Below are 19522 nucleotides of genomic sequence, written 5' to 3' on the forward strand. Positions count from 1 at the left end.
TTTAGAGTTTGTCCCTTTATGTTTGCACACAATCAACGTTCAAGAATTCTGAAGTCGTAGTTTTTGCGCTGACGGTTTATTAATTTACAGTGGATTGGTAACTTTTGTTCATCAATATTCCCAATAACTTTTAGAAAAATGGTTCGTCGTAGAGATGTACCTAGGGAGTCGAACCGGAACTGATCGTGTACTGGTTTGGTTTATAATTCTTTAAATACGAACCAAATCTAAACTGTAAATTACATTTATTAAAAAAACAGAGTTGAACCGAACCAATACAAATACAGCCATATTGTTACTTTTGACCAGAAAAATCATTGATTTCAACGGCGAATGCTACTAAAAGCAGTGGTCGGCAACCACGAGGAGTTCGTTACTGGGCCGTACAATTTTTCAGGTTAAATGCTATAAAACATTTTGTCCATATATCCCGGGGATGATAAACTAATTTCAGCGTCTTTATTGCTAAATGTATGTAGTTTTTTGAAGACCGGTCCGCGATAGAATTTTAGCTTCAAAAACGGTCCGCAGTGCAAAAAAGGTTGCCGACCCCTGTACTAAAGAATATGCGAGATAATTGCTACACGGCGTGTTAAAAATGACGAACTATGAGGTGTCGCGCAGTGCACACTGAAAATTCTTTTGGAGTTAGATAAGGCCGTGTAGACTGTAGACGTTTATTTCTAATATAAAATTTACAAAAACTTACTTCCGATCTCTCTTCAGCTGCTAAATAAACAATTTAGCTCTTTTCGTCACCTATCGAAAATTAGCTGAACATGGATCTACCGTGAGGTATGGTGTTAGTGGCTCTACCGTAAAAATTAGACACCGCGTTTAAAGTTAAAGTTTTGTATGCAAGGCAGGTAGAGATAAGAGATAACCATGTCGGAAAACACCCGTCCCAAAGTATATAAAATAAAAAAGCCTGTTAGGTCAAGTGCTGGTTTTAAAACGGGTTGCAGTTGCACTGTTGCTTACACTTGTCCCACCACATTTATACCGAATGACTCAAATTGCCTTTTTGTGAGTGAAGAAAACAAATGTTAACATAATGTGTAGGTGTTACACATTCTTTTGAAGTAATATGGTGGTGTTACGTATTATGCTACAGTAATATGATCAGATAATGAATGGAAAATCCCATTTGTCATTGCAGAAACAGATAATTTGTTCATGTTTATATTCAAACTTGACGGAATGGTTTTAATCATTTTTAAGCATGTTTATTAATATGGCTAGTCCAGAAAGACCTGTTTCCAATGGAAAGAGGGACATGGAAATTGACAAATATGGATTTACTGGTGGGGACCAATATACTTTTCCAGGGTTAGTATTTGTCTTTTTCATGCTAACATTTTGCACAATGCTTAATTGCTTATGTGGTGTATAGTTTAGTATTCAATTTGCATGTGTAAATTGTTTGAAAAGAATATGTGAAGATGTCCACTCTTGTAAGCAGTAAGATAAACTATACATATTACATATCATCAAGATGTTAGAAACAAGTGTGCACACTTTTTACATTAGGGTGCCTGGTGAACTTCCTGCAGAAACAGTGAGAAAAAGAGAAACAAAGTGGCTTGTAATGCTTGACAATTGGAATATATGGATGGCCAAAAGATTTCCCCAGGTGTGTGTAACTATTTCTGTTTTTAAAGTTCATTTATTTACGTTTTAGTGTTGGCAATATTACCAATACTAAAGTTTGATCCTGATTACCGAGCAGTTCATGCACTAGACACAAAAAATGACAACAGCTCTATTTGGTGTAGTATGAAGGAGTTTCATATATATATTGTTTGTCAGTGCATTGCTTTCCATCCCTCATTTTTTTCATATTTTGCACACATCAGGCACAACTTTGTGGTTAAATAGAGCAATACAGCTTGTGTCACCGAAACTGAGGTAACAAATCATTAATAGTAGTTTAATAGTAGGATTAATAAGGTTGCTTAAAGGGGGGCATGATCTATAAAAAGTTCAGAACCACTGGTGTAGAACCTATAGCAGTGGTTCCCAACCTTTTTGTAGTCACGGACCCCTTTTATAGATTTTATAGGTCCGCAGACCCCCAACGTAGCTTAGTCTTGTTATGTTTTTCGTTTCCTGCATTGTACGTTATTATACTTTCGATTTTGGTGGCAGAATTTTAATCAACCTTCATAATCCTTCAATCTAAAAAAGGTTCTGTACTGTAGCAGTCAATGCAATGAAGAGATACATTTTCTGGTGTACAAAAACTTAAAACAAAGCCCAAAAAGTTCTATTGTTAATGTGTGTTGCGACGTCACAATGGAGGTAACAATCACAGGTTTTCCTGCTCTAAGGGTTTGATAAACAGTTTGCACTTATATGCAGGATTGCAAAAATGGTTTGGGAACTTAAAAATATTGTACTGTTGTTAATGCTATTACAAATGTTTGCCTCCACGGACCCCCTGAAACCATCTCACGGACCCCTTGGGGGTCCGCGAACCCCAGGTTGGGAACCACTGTAGGCAGTATATATATATACCTATGAAAGCCACCCTGTTAGTTACATTTTAGTAACATTAAGACACAGTGTATATAAATTACAAATATATGAGGGTAATCCACTTTTCTAGTAGCTATGTATTATGTTAGTTGTTGTGCAAATTTGCATTCAACACCATTGTTAATCCTCAAGTATATTCAGGTGTCAATGTCCACACAGTATTATCAGGCCGTGTCTGATACCATTGGCAATACAGAAAAACACTTTTTTAGTTATGTTTGTATTGTTGTATGTTCCATACTAGTTAAAAAAACGGTGCAGAAAAGGCATTCCATCATCCCTTCGTGGAAGAGCCTGGCAGCTACTTTGTGGAAGCAGACCTTTGGAAGCTCAAAGCAATCAATCGTTTCAAGTAATATATGTGTTAAATCAGTACTGTACTGTTAATATTCCTAAAGAAATTTGAAACTCTACCATTAAATTAAAATAATAATGGTATTTCCTGAAAATTGTAGGTCCTCTTCTATGAAGGGGACACATATTGTTTTTGTCCGTTTTCTTTTTTCTGTCTAACGCTGGTTTGTTATACGCGTTTGGTCAAGAAAGAGTGCTTCAAATTTAGACACATGTTAGTTATTAATCCAAAGTTTGACCCCAAATGACCCAACGGTTCACCCACAGGCCCCCAAAACGTATTTTTTTAACGGCTGTACTGACTAAAGTACTTCATTTAGGAGTTATATATATGCTTTGTTGTTTGGTGCAATGTAAGGTATTTTAAAGAATTTTGTACCTTAAAAAAGATTTACCCATTATCACCCCTCAAACCCCAAAATATTCGTTTCTGTCTAACGCTGGTTTGTTAAACACGTTTGGTCAAGAAAGAGTGCTTTAAATTTATTCGAATTTGCACAGATGTTAGTTATAATCCAAATTTTACACTGTCAGTCAGATAGAAATCTCATCTCTCAAGGGAGTAATTCACTGGTGTACAATTAAGGCGGGTAAATGCAGAGCAGGAGTGCTCAGCTTGACATCCTGACAGACATTTTACGAGACAGTCATTTCGGTTTTTTATGGGTCCCCTTCCCTGAAGGGGACACATATTGATTTTACTCAAATTGTTTGTTTGTTTTTTGTTTGTTTTTCTTTTTTTTTCTTCTTTTTTTTTTCTCCCCAAAGTTTGTCCGACTCGTTTTTCCATCAAATCCTTGATGGATTTCGATGAAATTTACACAGATGGTAGATATAGTTATGTAGATGTGCATCCCACTTTGTTTTTGTTGATAACCCCAGTATTTACCCCGCTAGCCCCCTTTTACCCCAAAGTTTGTCAGACTCGTTTTGCCATCAAATGTTTAATGAATATAGATGAAACTTACACAGATGGTAGGTATAGTTATGTAGATGTGCATCCCACTTTGTTTGTGTTGATAACCCCACTATTTACCCCGCTAGCCCCCTAAAATGGTTTTTTTCACCCAAAGTTTGTCCGACTCGTTTTTCCATCAAATGTTTAATGGATTTGGGTGAAATTTGCACAGATGGTAGATGTAGTTATGTAGATGTGCATCCCACTTTGTTTTTGTTGATAACCCCAGTATTTACCCCGCTAGCCCCCTAAAATGGGTATTTTTTCCCCGAAGTTTGTCCGACTCGTTTTTCCATCAAATGTTTGATGGATTTGGCTGAAATTTACACAGACGGTAGATGTAGTTATGTAGATGTGCTTACCACTTTGTTTGTGTTGATAACCCCAGTATTTACCCGGCTAGCCCCCTAAAATGGGTATTTCCCCCCGAAGTTTGTCCGACTTGTTTTGCCATCAAATGGTTGATGGATGTGGCTGAAACTTATACAGATGGTAGATGTAGTTATGTAGATGTGCATCCCCCTTTTTTGTCCGAATAACCGTAGTATTTACCCCGCTAGCCCCCTAAAAGGGGTGAATTTGTAAACAATGTCAGAATTGGCTAAAATTGGAATAGTTTGTAGAGTATGCCATTTATAGGTGTCGATTGTTGTGTTCAACCCTGTAGGCCCAACATTTACCCCACAAGCCCCCAAAGTGTAAAACGTATTTGTATGTTACTGGGCACCACAAACCAAAGATTTCTGTGGCACAATAGTGTTACAAGAGCAACCAGTTGTATGTTACTCATTTGTGACTTTGTGGGTTGCTTGGTGGACGTTTTTGTGCCATTGCAGTTCGGGGGTTGTTAACAGCCCTTTGACATAAGAAACATTAACGGTTGTTGCTCAAAACACCTCTAGTGGTCGAAATTTTTAACATTGGCGGTTTAGGCTGAAATTTTGCAGTACTATTGATTGAGTCATTGAGGTTTCTTATTTTTTTAGTTTGTGTGTCGGACCCCATTAGTTAACCTACTAGCCCCCTAAAATGGGTCAGTTTTTTTTTTAATTGTTATCTATTGAATTGCATTATTTTCAACTTTGCATGTATGGGGACCCATGAGTTTTTGCCTGCAGAAACAACCAAGGTTATAAAAGACGATGGCTAATATGGGACCCAATACAAAATAAGCATAGGAAATATATTTATGTTTTAAAATTGATCATAGTGTATATGCAAGGGCAATATGTGCTAAGCCACCCTTCTAGTTTTATTAAGTTATCACACACAGTTTTAGTTTTGGAAAATTGTGTTTAAAAACTGACCTTGAATGACAATACCAAGGTCAAAGCATGAGATTAAATTTGAAGTATTTTTCCCATTTTTATTTACTGTTTTTTGTAATGACAATAATGATGCAAAACAAATACGGACAAAACTTTTAAAGTTGGGTTAATGCTTTCTCAAAGTTTTTCCTTAAGAATCTAAAAATAACCAGGACGTTTGTTTACCGTAAATCCGCACAAACGCGCATGTGGGTACCCATTCCTTTTTGCTTGCAAAAGCAATCATATGTGTAGGTCAAATGATGTATATAGTAAATTGGTAAATAGCATATAGAATATATAAAATTGAAGTATATATGAAAGCCACCTTTCTAGTTCCATTTTGAGGTTGCCATTTACACTCAAGCTTCATATTGATTAAAACCAATTATTAGATTTCGAAAGTGCTTTGAATAACCATAACAATACATTGAATGCATTCCCTTTTTTTGTTCCAAGCAATGACAGATGTGTAAACACTAAACTACTAGTATGGTTTATTTTTATGCTGATGTGTGTTTCCACGCTAAAATTATTCTTAATTCTGAAGGATCTGGTAAGCAGTACAATACCTGAAACTGCTACTGAGGACATTGAAAAAGACCTGCATCGGCAATTTCCATTTCATGAAATGTTTTGTCAAAGAGGTGGAGCTGGGCAACAAGACCTTCGAGATGTTTTGCATGCATATGTTGCATACAACCCAAAGGATGGCTATTGCCAGGGACAAGCACCTGTTGCTGCTGTGTTACTAATGCATATGCCTGCAAAAGTAAGCAAAGCTACAAGAGATGTTTTTAATTTTTAAATTGTGTTTATTGATTACTAGTTAAGCAAAAAAAGTATATACCTATATAACAATTAAAAAACCAACTGCAGATAATAATATCACTAAAAACATCCAACAAATTTACAGATCTTATTTACAGTCTGTTATTTACAGGATGCCTTTTGGTGTATGACTGCTATACTTACCTACTACATATCTGGATACTATAGTCAAGGCTTGGTAAGCAAAGTTACTACAGTATTTAGATATCAGGGTAGATATTTGACTAAGCAATTTATGGCTGGTAACAGTTGTGTTTAGCTTTCTGGAATGAATGACTTTGCACTTTGCAGCTTGCCCCAAACACATGTAAAGACTTGCCATAAACCAATTTAGTGTAAACCAGGGGTGCAAAATTTTTTTCGGAATTTGGTAGCGCAGAAAATTTTAGTAGCACATACGTTTTTGTGTATGTGTCTCTTTCCACCTAACGCACAACCATTTCGCTAATAATAGCCGTATCACAGGTTCCTATTTTACAAACGGCGACCAAATGTCTTAATGTTTTGGTTTATAATCTAGTGATTTAAAGAATTTTGATTTATCTCACAATATCCCATTTGCCCGAGTCTGAAAGTTTATGCTTAATCCATAGATTGAACTGAACATCTCAATTGTTAATGAAGCCACTATCTAAATGAGCGTTTCTCAAACTGGGGTCCATGAGGCAATTTGGGGGGACCGCGAAAAGGTTGAAGTACTTCTATAATATAATTTGGCGTCATTTTATGCCACTGAATAAGTTTAAATCAAAGTAGAGTCTGTCACGTGTTGCTACCGAGATCTCTACAGTAGCCCCACAAAATCTATTTATTTTTTTTATAAAAAAAGTTTAAGCTTAAATTAACGCATGACCATATACAGTTTCGCGGCTGCACTAATTCGTCTCCAAGTACGCATACAGTGGCGGTTTGTGGAGCACTGTGCATTCTATAACATCATGAAATAGCCTGTTGGTTTTGGAATTGGGGTTTGCCCGATATACAGTTTTTAATCCGACACCTGACGAATCGTTGCTAAAATTGCTGATTCGGCAAATCGGTCTTTCGGCTCGTCTCAAATGTTCTCAGATACAAACAGCAAACGTCCAAACCTGACACAGAGATTGTGTTGCATGGTAACTGAGTTAAAAGTCCGTGTGAAGTGACTGTTGCCAAAATTAGTTGCAGAAATGGCAGACTAAAGCATGTGTTACTCGTTTATAAATGTACCCAGGCATCGGATGAGTAGCGATGTCATAAGAATGCTTATTATGAGAGTAACTGTTCTTTTTAGGTTATAAAAGAGTGTGCGGAAACCACTACTTCAGTTGATGACAGTCACAGTCATGTCATATCAATTGATGATTGCACCTTTTACACAGTTAGCGTAGCATCGGGATATTGCCTCAAAAATATAAAGTTCAGTATGCGATGTGATTCAGTATGCGATTAATGTAATCGCGGCTTGATCACAAGGATGTTTTCGCGAAAACAGTATTTGTAGATCGTTGCCTAATCTTTATTTTTCCGCTAGTTCTGTCACTGCATCATACAAATTAGTTAAAAAAATATTGACCACCTACAATTGTGGCTACAAACTACAGTTGCGCGACTGTGCGACCGCATATTTGCACCCCTGGTGTAAACAGTTTTGGCACTTTTTATTGTTGTCACTTTATAACATCACATACTAATTACACCATACTCCAATAAAATGTTTCCATTCATTTAATATAGTAAGGTTGTATTGACTATTTTATAAAATATAAAATTCACTCGAAATATTGCTTTAGATTGGTGGTTCTAAACCTTTTGTGGACTGTGGCCCCCTAAAAGTAACTTTTGGGCTCCGTGGCCCCTTTCAAGTAACCCTGTAAGACCTGTGCCCCCCTTAAAAAATTAAAATGGCAAACTCTTGTTGGAACTTGGTTCCAATTTCGGCTTTAAACAGGTCGAATAGAATAAACAAGTATCCATAATCGTAAAAAATCTTAATATAGACAAATAGTATGGGAAATTGTCATTAAATTAGGAAATAAAGTTAAAAAGTAAATGGATTTTAGTGGATGTGTCTGGTGAATCTACACCCGTGGCCCCCCTGAACACAGCTTGTGGCCCCCTGGCTGGTTGAGAACCACTGCTTTAGATAATGATAAAACCACTAAGAGATATCAAAGCTTCCTAATAAAATCTTCAAAATACGATTTATTTAACTACATCACATTAAACAATATGAAAATGGTGTTCTTTTTAGGCTGTCAAAAAATAATGAAGGGTCCCCTTCTCACATTGATAAAGGGGACACATTGATTTATCTGCATTTTTGTTGTTTTTTCTAACATGGTTTGTTCCCTACATTTGTTCAAAAAAGCATTTAGTTCAGGGGTGTCCAACTCGTCAATTTTTGTGTTACAACTCCATCGCATGCCAACGTTTAGTATGTTAAATTTTTAACAAACTTATTTCAAACTTAACATAGCTTTTCTGGCAGTTTTATTATTAGCAATACAAGTTCTATTACCTAAAAAGCCCTATTGTGTTGAAATTTTATACAGTTGTTTATTGTTTGTTTTAAAAAAAATTGATGTAGAGCGGGAGGTCCTTTGCTTCCTACATCCACAGATGTGTTACTAGGCAGTCTTTTTGATTAGAAATCAACCCTTTTTGCATGGCAATAACATTAAAGTAACATTGTTCACTTCAATACCATTAAGTTGACTAAATTCAAATAAACATTTGCATGGGGGCCCAATCTGATTAGTTTGTCAGATGTATGGTAAATTGTTAAGAAGGATATAGAACATATAAGTTGGCAACACGGAGAGAAGCCACACTTGTAGTCAGAACTTTCTTTGCAAAGCATTAAAAAATATTTTTTAAACATGTAACAAGAAATATTTTACAGGAAGTTATTCAAGTTGATGGTTTAATAATGCAAAGTTTACTAAGAAAAGTTTGTCCTCTTGCACACAAACATATGGAAAAGTTAAACATATCACCTATGTTGTATTGCACTGAATGGTTCATGTGTATATTTGCACGGACACTACCATGGCCTTCAGTGCTAAGATTGTGGGATATGTTTTTTTGTGAAGGTATTCATTATTTTTCATCTGTTTGTATTTTTGTTTTTATTTGTCATCATTAAAAATTTAGAAATGAAACAAAAAACTTGTATTATTAGACTTGCAGTTAAACAAGTAGAATGTTTTGAAATGATTTGATTGAGTGCCTACATAACACAAACGCTCAACATGTCATTGCTTTTAGGTGTAAAAGTGCTGTTTCGATGTGGCCTTGTACTTCTTCGGGCCTCATTAGGCAATGTTGCTTCTCTTCCCATTATACCAGATACATATGAAACAATGGAAAAATTAAGAAAGTTGGATAAAAATGACATGCATCCAGAATTTCTGATGCATGCTGTAAGTGGCCATGAACTATTGCTGTGCTTCCTTAAACTATTTTTGTTCTTTTTTACTTCTCATTTAATTTAACAGATTATAACCCTAAGGATTACCGAAAATGATCTTGAAAATGAACACCGGCTTCAAATGAAGATAACTAAGAAAAAAGGGAATTCTTCTGTTAAGCTTGTTAAGCGAGTTTACAGATATGCCCCCACACTTCAACACCATGGCATTGTGCAAAAAACAGGAGCTACAAAGGTAATAAAAATGCATATTGTAACCAAATTCGCATAAACATGTGTATAGGGACTCATTCGTCTTTGCTTGCAAAACCAGTCATGTTAATTGGTCAAACGGTGCAAATAATAAATCATTAAATAGGATATAGAATAGCAACATATATGAAAGCCACCTTTTTAGTTTTTTATGTCTGTTTCACAATATTGTAAATGATGTTATATTGCTCTCCTTGTAATAATTTTGTTTACAGCATTTAAGTTCAGTGAGCGTGGATTCATCACAAGTTGCTAAACAAACACAGGCAACTTTACCCCAGAAAGACAAATTACACAATGATGCAGTGACTTTAACTGTATACCGGCCGATTTCCCAATCTAGTATTACTACATTGTCAAGTTCACACACATCCAACCAACAATCAGAAGGACCAAATAAAGATTTTCAACTGAAAAATGATGTAGATCAGGCGAAGGGGACATACTTATGATTGTAGTTTCATTGAAAAGGATGTTGACAATAATGTTTTCAATCCAAGTGCAATACTGTGATCTCTTTTTATACTGCAAGTCACTGTAATTTGTTTTGTTTCATGTTATTTGTTAAATTGTATGTGCATTTATTTTCGGTGCTACATACCAACAATCAAAAGGTTAATTTTGAACTCATAATCTGTTAGCCATTTATATATTTTTGTGTAAGATAACTTGATTTGTTAATGAAGGATAAGTTTCATGTTTTGGTGCAGACTTATTGTATGCATATAATGTAGTAGTTATAATGTAGAGCATTGTTAACACCTAGAGTTTGCACATCCATGACACTATATAAGAATTTTTACAGTGCTATGTAAAGCCAGCTGTTACCAATGTAGGATTTTATCGGATTTTGTACTGCATACTGTGTGTTATGCAAATATACTTATTTAGGTGATGTAATCTTTTGTAATGTATGCATATACAAAAAATGTATGCATATAAATTAGAGATTTATACAAAATTTGATCAATTTTTGTATTTTACTTAGGTGAAAAACATCCTAATAATGATTAACATTAAATTTTAAAAGGGGCTTCCCAATTTGATACTTTTGCTTATAGTATATATTTGATACTGTAAGCATTGGCATACAACAAAAGTTGGTGTATTTCCAAACTTTATCAATCTTTCTCAACTTTGGCTTATTGGAATTTTAAATGTTTTATTATCATAAATTTGGGCCTCGTTTGTGGTTAGATTGGCCTTTTTTAGTTTAATTTATCTGTGCAATTTGTCTGAGTAAAAGTTAACTGTATATCCCTGATGTCCAAAATGTAACAACCAAATCATATATATATATGTTGGCCGACCGCAAGTGTATAACCTAATTATATCAATAAAAAACAAACCTGATGTGTGGCATTAGTTATTAAACGAATAGGCCAAAACAAAGAAATTAAATTTTACACGATTGGCACATCAAATGAGAAGTCAAATCTGACAAACGATTGTTGTACACACTGGTCAGACTAAATTGTAGTTGATCAAGTAACTTTGCACAATAATATCTTTAATGGCAGCAAAAACAAACCGAATATTATTGGTGTCTGTGGCACATGTGTAATGTGCATACATTGTGCGTTTTGTATGCTTCATGCTGTCAAAAGCTTTGCTGTATTTGCTGAGAATAAATTCACGAGCTGCAACTGAATCTTTTTGAGGTCCTGTGAATTCAGGAAAGTGAGTGCATACGTGCGAACGGTGAATTTTCTCGTTTAAAACGTCGGTTTTGTTCAGGAATAGAATGACGGAAGTATTTCGAAACCATTGACTGTTTACTATAGTTTTAAACAATGCACAACTTTCACGAAGTCGATTAATTTGAGCGGTTACGGAATCCGAGTTTGTTTTTCCTCGATTTGGATTTTTTTCAGTACCTTTGGTGCTTGGAAATGGCGGTAACGATCCCTGGTGTTTCCAAATACTCTGTGGTGGCTGACGTTGGTTGTGCAAGGAGTGATGGTGTTTGCGACCGAATTTGCCTCCTTGAGAGGGACTGCTGCTCCCTGACTTAATGTGAAGGTGTTCTGAGTTCGTTCTTACCATAGGTTTGTTAGTTTGTTGATGCCGTACGCTGCCCAGCGTATACCGAAGATCCTGGCTGATTTCGTCCTCTGGGATTGTCTGGTCATACCTTGCAATAACAAAGATGTTAGCCTTGTGGTACGAAAACCGCTAATAGCAAAATGCTGTCATTGTTTTCTATTTAACCACAGTCTATAACATGTTCTTACTCGCTTAAAGCAGCCAAAAACACAATGGATGTGACGTTTTCAAAACAATGAATCCATTTTCTTCGTTCTGTTTTTTGTCCCCCTACGTCAACTATGCCAAAAATAAAACTATCTATGTCGAATAAATATTCGGTGATTCCCGAAGTTGGAAGACGAGCACGCAGTATGTCCTGAAATCAAAGCGTAGTTTATTATTACGTGTTCTTTGCGGCCTTACGGAAACGTTACACGACGCTGTTGAGCTTACCTGGAGAGTTGGTAGATAATTGATTGCTGTTATTCTTTGTAGATGACTCATGTAATAACTTGCCGAATCGAGTAAATGATATTCATTCCCTCGGCTGAAAAGAGTGAACTTACGAAGATTTTGCAATTTAAAACAACGTAGGCCTAATACAAAGCTGATACAAAAAATCAGTTTGCCGGAGAACCCACAGGTAGCATTTTTGTACACCACTATCTTCCCAAAACGATAGAAGTTCTGTCACTTGATTTTCCATCACCAAAGTTTCATCATCCCGGGTAAACGCGGAGAACTTGTCTGCTGTTGCCTTGCTCGTTTCATGCTCATATTTAATACCTATATTGTGCAAAAAATGTAGTCGGAAAAACCAAATGTTCCGCGTTTAAAGTTTAAAAGTTGAAGCAATTACAAAAGTATTTTAAAAATAGCGATACAAATACTCATAATGTTTCATGCAAAGGTTCTCGTCAGCATTTTGACTTTCCATGCACTAAAGGCCAACATAGGAGATGTAGTTCATAGAATTTAGTAAACATTTTTTGGTCATGTTTGCTAGGTAGGCTAATAGTACAACAACATCAGAATGTGTTATTTTCTAATTAATTTGTTTGTATTCCTGCAATCTTGTTGTGTGAATATGTTTTAGCAGGGCTTAAGAAATACACTTGAAAAAGTTTGTGACTATAAGAAACTGTTGGCGACGTACCTAGATTAACCATGGCGTTTGCCATTGTTCTGATCGTCATATTTACGTTTTGATGAACAAGGGTAATGTAACTTTTTCTGTCCTCCTCAGTGTATCCTTTTCCATGAATAATTCTCATCTGTAAATAAAACCGATTTACATTTTTGTTTACGTTTAAGTACATTACACGATGCTTAACGTGAAAAGCATATATTATCGTTTTACTCTCGATTTCACCCTGTTGCAATTTTGGAGGAATTGGTTACTGATTTGGACGGAGCCGGGTGGAAATGCGTAACTCTAAATACAGCACTGCCAAACCATTTAAAAATTATTGAACACCGTGCCATTCAAGGACATATGTCGCTTTTCAATGCACAAACGTTACAATTTGGGTAATTTGATACGTATTACAACTTAACGAGCAACAGGTTTTGTTTTCGTCATTAAAAAATAAATCATCACATTTGAATCATTACATCGAAGAACGCTTGCATGCAGAAAGGCGACGTTTTTGGCGTTGAACAACATTGTGTTTTGCGCCATATGGTTCTTATTTGGATAAGATTTTCTGCAAAAAATGGCCTCGAAATGTGTTCTTTGTATTGATTTGACCGTAAACTGAAACTGGTAATAGCCAATTCAGCCCGTTTACTGTCGCTTTGGAGTGCGTGGAGATAAAATTTCCAGACCTCGACGAACCACAAACAACTATTACATGTAATGAATTGGCTGCTGTGAAACAGGCCTGATTGCAAAAGTGGAAACAAAAAGTACGCATAAATGTGCAGCTATCTTAAGTTGCTGCAATTTTTTCAAACAATATGCAATGCTTAAGTCAGCGACATGTCTCAACGTTTATGAGCTGACGCCTATTAAGTCTTTGCGGAAGTGTCTGTGGGACGAACGCCTTATCAGGGGTAATAGTTACCAGAAGCAGAACAGTAACCAACCTGTTTAATAAAAGTTGATTTTCCACTTTCAGCGGCACCAAGAACAAGTAATTTTACTTGACTTCGAGCTTCTTTTTTTGCTTCTCTAAGTTGCCTTTCTATTTCTTTGCTCACAGATTTTGCATCAGAAGATTGTGAACCAGTAAAACATGACGCTAAGTTAGACATTATTTTAGCCTTCGATTGATTATCTGCTCATAATGGTCTACAAGACAAGAACATTTAAGTCGTAGACTAGCTTTAACACAGTGGGATGCTCAAACTGTTACAGGTCCAAACCACTATCAGCTCTAATTTTGTAAAACATTTCTTCCAAATCAAACTCTGAAGCACATGCCTTCAGCAAACTTCACTGTTACCGACATCAATGCACACCACTAGCGTAATCGCATAGCATGACAACTTCCTGTTGGAAGCAGCCTATGCCACAACAAAGGGTTGCAGCTTCGTGAGCATCGTAGTAATCGCTCTGTGGCGCCTGCCGCGGTGTGAGCTTTTCGCATTTTCCCATTTCGTTTGCTGGAGCAACATTCAGTCGAGATATAAAAACATCATGATTTTCACGCATTACGTTGGCATATTTAGTAGCATATTTTTTCTGTGCAGATTTGCTTTCTGTTTTTTAGGCACATTAGTTGCCTGGAAGAGAGAAAAGAATGCAACTAACTCAACAAATATAGCACACAAAAATGTATTATACATATAACTACGTAAAAAAAACAGTGAACAAACACCTACAAAAAGGCTTTAAACATCTGAACAATTTCTTCACTCAATTAAAACAATGTCGTTTTTAACTGGTTTCCTCAGGTGCAAACTGTGTATTTCTTGTTTTATCAGCAATTTTTTTTTTCATTTACAATTAGTGAGTCATTACTTCTTTTAGCATGTATTGTGTTGCATCGATGTTGCAATGTCCACCTCACTCACATGGTATTCCTCCCCAGAACCATCATCTTCATCTTCACCACTGCCGTAACTTGTTAGCGGTTTTGTTTCACTTGCTGACAAATCAATAATCACTGCCTCTGTCACACAACACAAATCTTCATAGACTTTTCAAAACATTGGATCTTTGTCCCATTTGTATGACTTCTCATTTTTGTATTGGGATTTATTGGTAACACATAATGTTAAGTAAGCAAGTTTCACCTTGTTGTTGGCATTCATCCTCCAGATGATTTGTGACATCTTTAGCTTGGTTTTGCTTAAAATCTGGGATTTCATGGTCTGACAAGCTGACATTTTCATCAGGCACAATTTCTCCTTGATCACAGTCCTGCTAGAAAACAGTGCATTAACATTTTTTAAACCCACTAATCGTCTACAAACCGAATCAGTTGTTCCATCATCAGCAAGTTTTTCATGAAAAGTAGTTGAAAATTCGGAAAGGACTGTTTCTGAGATTAATGATAGAAGTTCTTTAACATGTTTCTTCCATACCCTTGTAAGGTTCTCATGTAATGAAATTTCAAACTTCGCCAAAAATGATTGTGTTGGAATATACTTTATACCTGAAAGTATGTAATAGTGTCACTATATTATTATGAAAGTATGGAGGCATAATTTTAGTTTGACCTATTTAGTTTACTAATGTGTGATAGGATCTTAAGCTATACTTGGAAGATCTAAAAAAACGTTAACCGACCACATACTAGTACTGTAGAAGGTAAAACACAAAATTGGAAGGTGATATTGGGCAGCAGCAAAGTGATGGTCAATTAAAGAAAAAAGCAAACTTAACAGCTTCCTAAGTAAAGATTTTTATAAAAAATAAATGCTAATATTCATGAGTTGCAACCAGTTAAAAGACAATGTCTGAAACCTTGAATCATAACATCTTGGCAGTTTTGAACTGCATCCATTAAAAGATTTAAGCATACCATCCTTATTTTGCAATCTGAAAAGGCAGAGATGTTTTCATCATTAGACATCCAGCCCAATACCTACAAAACAATTGAACTAAATTGTTTGTATTTAATTTAAAACATAACTGCCAGAGAACTTATATGTGTAGAATATATCATAGTTGTTAAAATATATGTACTACAATGTTTCTTGCAGTTATGCTTTTTAATGAATTGTTTGTACTTTTATAATAGAATGGTGGTACAGCATTACCAAAAAATTTTATGAAAGTAAACATCACCCAATATTGTTTTTTATACAATATTTACTTTTATTCGACTTTATAAAATTATTTAGATTTTGGTAATTATTTCATCTGGCTAAATTCAATACAGTAGTTTCTGATCTAAGGTTTCATGTCAAGGCAAAAATAGCCATATCAATACCTGAGAAATGCATTGGCAACAGGTGGCATGGATAGATTTCCCGACTAATTCAAGATGAGGCATTTCAAAGTTGATTGAATCCAATGATTGGTCACTGACAATTTGTCCAGAAGAAAAAGTACCATCTGTAAACAATATGTTTTTTAATGTCAGAAAAAGTTCAAACAATGTTACTAAAGCAAGTGACATTTACAGTGGTGGCATACAAATTGTTAAATCCAGCCTTGAATACAACTTTTCTAGAATAGCCTGTTATTCTACAATCAGCATTTCTATTTGAAATTAAGCATAAAAGCAATTAATTCCAATCAGTTTCTTTGCAGGAAGTTATAAAAAGCAGTAAACTAATTTACCCTGAAACATGTTTACCTTCATGAAGACAATGATGTTTGGAAGTAAATGGATGAAAGTGATCCACAAACAAATTACTTATTTGCTGTAAACAATTTTCACAATGAATTGTGTCATCCAGGCCCTGCAATATTTTGAAAATGTCAATTACAAATCTTGGTCTAGTTTCATTCTGTGAAATAAACAGAGCAGCTTCAGAATAAATCTCATCCAAATAATGTCCTTGTGAAGTTTCGTTTGTTTGGAATGTAGTTGGGAAAGTGTTTTTCTGTAAAAACAATTTGCAGCTATCATAACCACTTTATTTTAAGTCCTTTTTTTTGCCCAAAGCAAACAGTTTACAAAAATTTGCAAAAGTTTTTTTGAAAAAATTGATGGTTTATATGCCATTATTATTGGCCTGTACATAAATTCACAAACAATAACATTTGTCTGTGATTTTTAATTGTGTTATGCTCTGCTTGACAGTTATATTATATTAAGGAACTAATGTGTTTGATTGGATAATGTATGCATTTAAGTATATATAATACTTCTTTATGACTGCAAATTGATATAATCATTTTTCACACCTATTTTTATTTACTCTTACAAAAGTATGTAAAAACACCACAATATCACAGTAAAAATATAATTTTCAAACGGTACATAAGCAAAATGAAAATCACAAAATTGCTTTGTGGTGTTATCTTACATGCCGATTCCATGTAGGTTCTTTTGCTGGCTTACTTGTGATGTCTTCATTTGTATACAACTGGCCAATTAAAGTTTTCTCTAATGCTGCCTTTCTTTTTCTTAAACTTATTAATTCCTGTTCATTTTCTAAAACATATTTTCTTAATTGATCGGTGTAAGTGTTGTCATTTTTCTTTTCCTTAACATGTTTGGCACCAGCTTCATGCCTTTCCACAATAAAAGAATCATATGAACGAGCTGAGTCTGATGAAGTTTCTATCACAGAAACTTCTGGTAATCTGTGTTGGACTTCAGTTGCAGCTGTTTCATTGTTTGATTTTTTCTGTAAAAAGTTTTTGCAATAGAACATACATGAAGAAAATATTTTTCCCAGATCTTCAAACTCTTCTGAGACATAGTATAATTGGTCAGGTGACGAACAGAATGATCCATTTGCAAAAAGTGCATTCAAAGGATGAAGGATTTTGGCTGCTGCTTCTACTAACTCATTTAAATTTGTGACATTAAAACTGATATTGGCCATAATACCAGTTGAATCCATTGTCAAATCAACAAGTCTCAATTCCTAAAAAACAAATTTGTTTAAATCAGTGAAGAGCTAATGGTTTATGAAGTATTCACATGTTCTTAAATGTCACTCATACTTACCAATAACAGCTAGGTGAGAACAGTAGAATGTTATAGGTACAGTATTTGTTCAGGCAACAAGATCTTTAGTGTAAACTACCAAAGTCAAAGTGTTAGACCAAACTCCTTAAAAACAGAAAAAACAGTCTACTTTTATACTTTAAGAGTGTTAAAATTATTTGATAATCAAAATAAGTCCAAAAAATGCCCAATCCTTGAATCCAAGACAGTTACACTCACTACCATCTCCAGCCTCCACCCAAAACGCATTCGGCTCTTTGAAATGTAATCCCTAAAGTTGTTTTCTTGAATAGCCCAAACGGTGAGCGTGGTTAATTTTGTTTACATGACAATTGACAACATTAGGGGTGCCAACAGTGCTGGATTAACCATTAGGCAAAGTAGGCATGTGCATACAGGCCAGTCAAAAAATCAGGCCACTTTACAATCAGTAGAAATTTAGTCATGTTTTCAAAAATTATTTTGCATTTGACCCAGTTTTTGCACGGTACCCTGTGTTATAGTTGCAACTTGCAACAACAAATGATTTGGCAACACTGATAATTCTAATTTTTTAGTTGGCAACCCTGATTTTCGGGCCAGTTATAAAATGTGCCTACAGGCCAGCAGACCCCTAATCCGGCACTGGGTGCCAAACCTGTGGTCCTACGAATTTGAACGCACCATCACAGCAACACAGCACTGCAGATTTTTGTAGTGCAAGCAGTCAAGCACACATGGGAAACTCCCTACTTAAATGCACATTCTTCTTGACTGCAATATTTTTGCTTGCTGGGCTGAAAGCAAGGCAACTTTGATTCCAAAACTGTGCGCCGTAGCTGGCAGCACAAGAGATTTTATTGTGCTCTGAAATGTTTATTTTTTAAGATTAAGTTTGGCTCACATTCTCATGGTTTTCAAGCTGCGCATCGCGCCGCCCTGTTTTTTTCTAGGGTGTCGTAGACCTACTAACACCACCATGGGGTATGTTACTAAATATAGTATTCTACGGTGCCACAAAATCGTTCTGCGACCCCACCAAAGATATCATAATTTGTAGTGCCAACGAAACTTTGTGTAAGCTTGATTGTGCAGCGAATTTTTACCTATGGCCCAAGCTTGAACAACTTTGCCGTGAAAACAATTAGCCAACACAAGCATTTTAATTAATCACCTCCTAGAACAGCGGTTCCCAAACTGGGGTCCGCGGTCCTTTAGGGGTCCGTGAGGCAATTTTGGGGGGACCGCGAAGCGGGTAAAGTGATTCTATAATCTTATTTAGCGTCAGTTTTAAATCAAGAGAATTGAAAAATCGACTGTCTCCATTGCTAAACAATGGCCTTTATTGAATGACAACTGTCAAAAATGCAATTGTTCGCGCACAATCGTACTGCTTTTTGTCTTGTCTGTAATGTCACAAGCTGTCTTTAGAGTTTAGATCGTTATTATGCGCAATTTTGCATAACTAGCGAAAATCCTGCAATCAACTTTCGTTTTTCTGAAATACACATTCCAGCTTAAGGACCGTGAGCCCTCGAAATAATGGCAAAGGGACCGTTTTGACAAAATAATGAAAAAGTTTGGGAACCACTGTCCTAGAACTTTTCGACATGCTTTCGATTACTTATTAAATTACCAAGTTTAATGTTATGCTGGATTAGTCTTAACAAAGATCAATTAATCCTACTATTTTCGGAAAAGGTATTTTGTAAAAGTTGTTAATTAATTGATCCAACAAAAACATTTACATTGCGATGAAACATTGAAATCAAGGCGCAGTAAATAT

General features: G+C 35.5%; 3 protein-coding genes across 5 annotated transcripts; 1 reads left to right on the plus strand and 2 right to left on the minus strand.

Moving 5' to 3' along the window:
• Positions 1 to 1156: 1156 nt before the first annotated feature.
• On the plus strand, positions 1157 to 11303 carry LOC145224463 (TBC1 domain family member 10A-like). 2 transcript variants are annotated; one of them, XM_080090960.1, is made up of 9 exons: positions 1157 to 1329; positions 1531 to 1633; positions 2783 to 2890; positions 5708 to 5929; positions 6101 to 6166; positions 8873 to 9062; positions 9238 to 9392; positions 9468 to 9635; positions 9868 to 11303. In XM_080090960.1, exons 1-9 carry the CDS (start codon positions 1223 to 1225, stop codon positions 10102 to 10104), a joined length of 1356 nt encoding a protein of 451 aa, XP_079947086.1. In that variant the 5' UTR covers positions 1157 to 1222; the 3' UTR covers positions 10105 to 11303. The 2 variants fall into 2 exon arrangements, with proteins under 2 accessions (XP_079947086.1, XP_079947096.1); XM_080090970.1 differs by lacking the exon at positions 2783 to 2890.
• On the minus strand, positions 11005 to 14375 carry LOC145224454 (guanine nucleotide-binding protein G(q) subunit alpha-like). The gene is made up of 6 exons (XM_080090947.1): positions 13769 to 14375; positions 12837 to 12954; positions 12322 to 12466; positions 12134 to 12227; positions 11887 to 12056; positions 11005 to 11786 (listed from the first exon to the last, which is right to left on the minus strand). The coding sequence occupies exons 1-6, from the start codon at positions 13934 to 13936 to the stop codon at positions 11117 to 11119; spliced, it is 1365 nt and encodes a 454-aa protein (XP_079947073.1). The 5' UTR covers positions 13937 to 14375; the 3' UTR covers positions 11005 to 11116.
• A 68-nt stretch (positions 14376 to 14443) lies between these two features.
• Positions 14444 to 17886, minus strand: LOC145224438 (uncharacterized). Of its 2 annotated transcripts, none has more exons than XM_080090937.1 (8): positions 17758 to 17886; positions 17108 to 17674; positions 16432 to 16681; positions 16063 to 16187; positions 15594 to 15714; positions 15101 to 15282; positions 14921 to 15047; positions 14444 to 14796 (listed from the first exon to the last, which is right to left on the minus strand). In XM_080090937.1, exons 2-8 carry the CDS (start codon positions 17648 to 17650, stop codon positions 14651 to 14653), a joined length of 1494 nt encoding a protein of 497 aa, XP_079947063.1. In that variant the 5' UTR covers positions 17651 to 17674; positions 17758 to 17886; the 3' UTR covers positions 14444 to 14650. The 2 variants fall into 2 exon arrangements, with proteins under 2 accessions (XP_079947063.1, XP_079947054.1); XM_080090928.1 differs by having other exon boundaries at positions 14921 to 15050.
• Between the last annotated feature and the right edge of the window lie 1636 nt (positions 17887 to 19522).

The sequence above is a fragment of the Phallusia mammillata genome, chromosome 1 (assembly GCF_965637545.1).
Source record: "Phallusia mammillata chromosome 1, kaPhaMamm4.hap1.1, whole genome shotgun sequence".
In the NCBI taxonomy this organism is placed as follows: Eukaryota; Metazoa; Chordata; class Ascidiacea; order Phlebobranchia; family Ascidiidae; genus Phallusia; species Phallusia mammillata.

Bases quoted from the DNA above. Each gene is read 5' to 3' on its own strand.
- LOC145224463 (XM_080090960.1), top strand. From the start codon at position 1,223: ATGTTTATTAATATGGCTAGTCCAGAAAGACCTGTTTCCAATGGAAAG. The intron at 1,634-2,782 runs GTGTGTGTAACT...GTTCCATACTAG, and splicing joins TGGCCAAAAGATTTCCCCAG to TTAAAAAAACGGTGCAGAAA. The intron at 6,167-8,872 runs GTAAGCAAAGTT...AATATTTTACAG, and splicing joins GATACTATAGTCAAGGCTTG to GAAGTTATTCAAGTTGATGG.
- LOC145224454 (XM_080090947.1), bottom strand. From the start codon at position 13,936: ATGTCTAACTTAGCGTCATGTTTTACTGGTTCACAATCTTCTGATGCA. The intron at 12,467-12,836 runs GTACGTCGCCAA...TGCACAATATAG, and splicing joins AAACGCCATGGTTAATCTAG to GTATTAAATATGAGCATGAA. The intron at 12,057-12,133 runs GTAAGCTCAACA...CTTTGATTTCAG, and splicing joins ATTATCTACCAACTCTCCAG to GACATACTGCGTGCTCGTCT.
- LOC145224438 (XM_080090928.1), bottom strand. From the start codon at position 17,650: ATGGATTCAACTGGTATTATGGCCAATATCAGTTTTAATGTCACAAAT. The intron at 15,715-16,062 runs GTATTGATATGG...ATTGTTTTGTAG, and splicing joins GTTGCCAATGCATTTCTCAG to GTATTGGGCTGGATGTCTAA. The intron at 14,797-14,920 runs GTGAAACTTGCT...GTTGTGTGACAG, and splicing joins GGATGAATGCCAACAACAAG to AGGCAGTGATTATTGATTTG.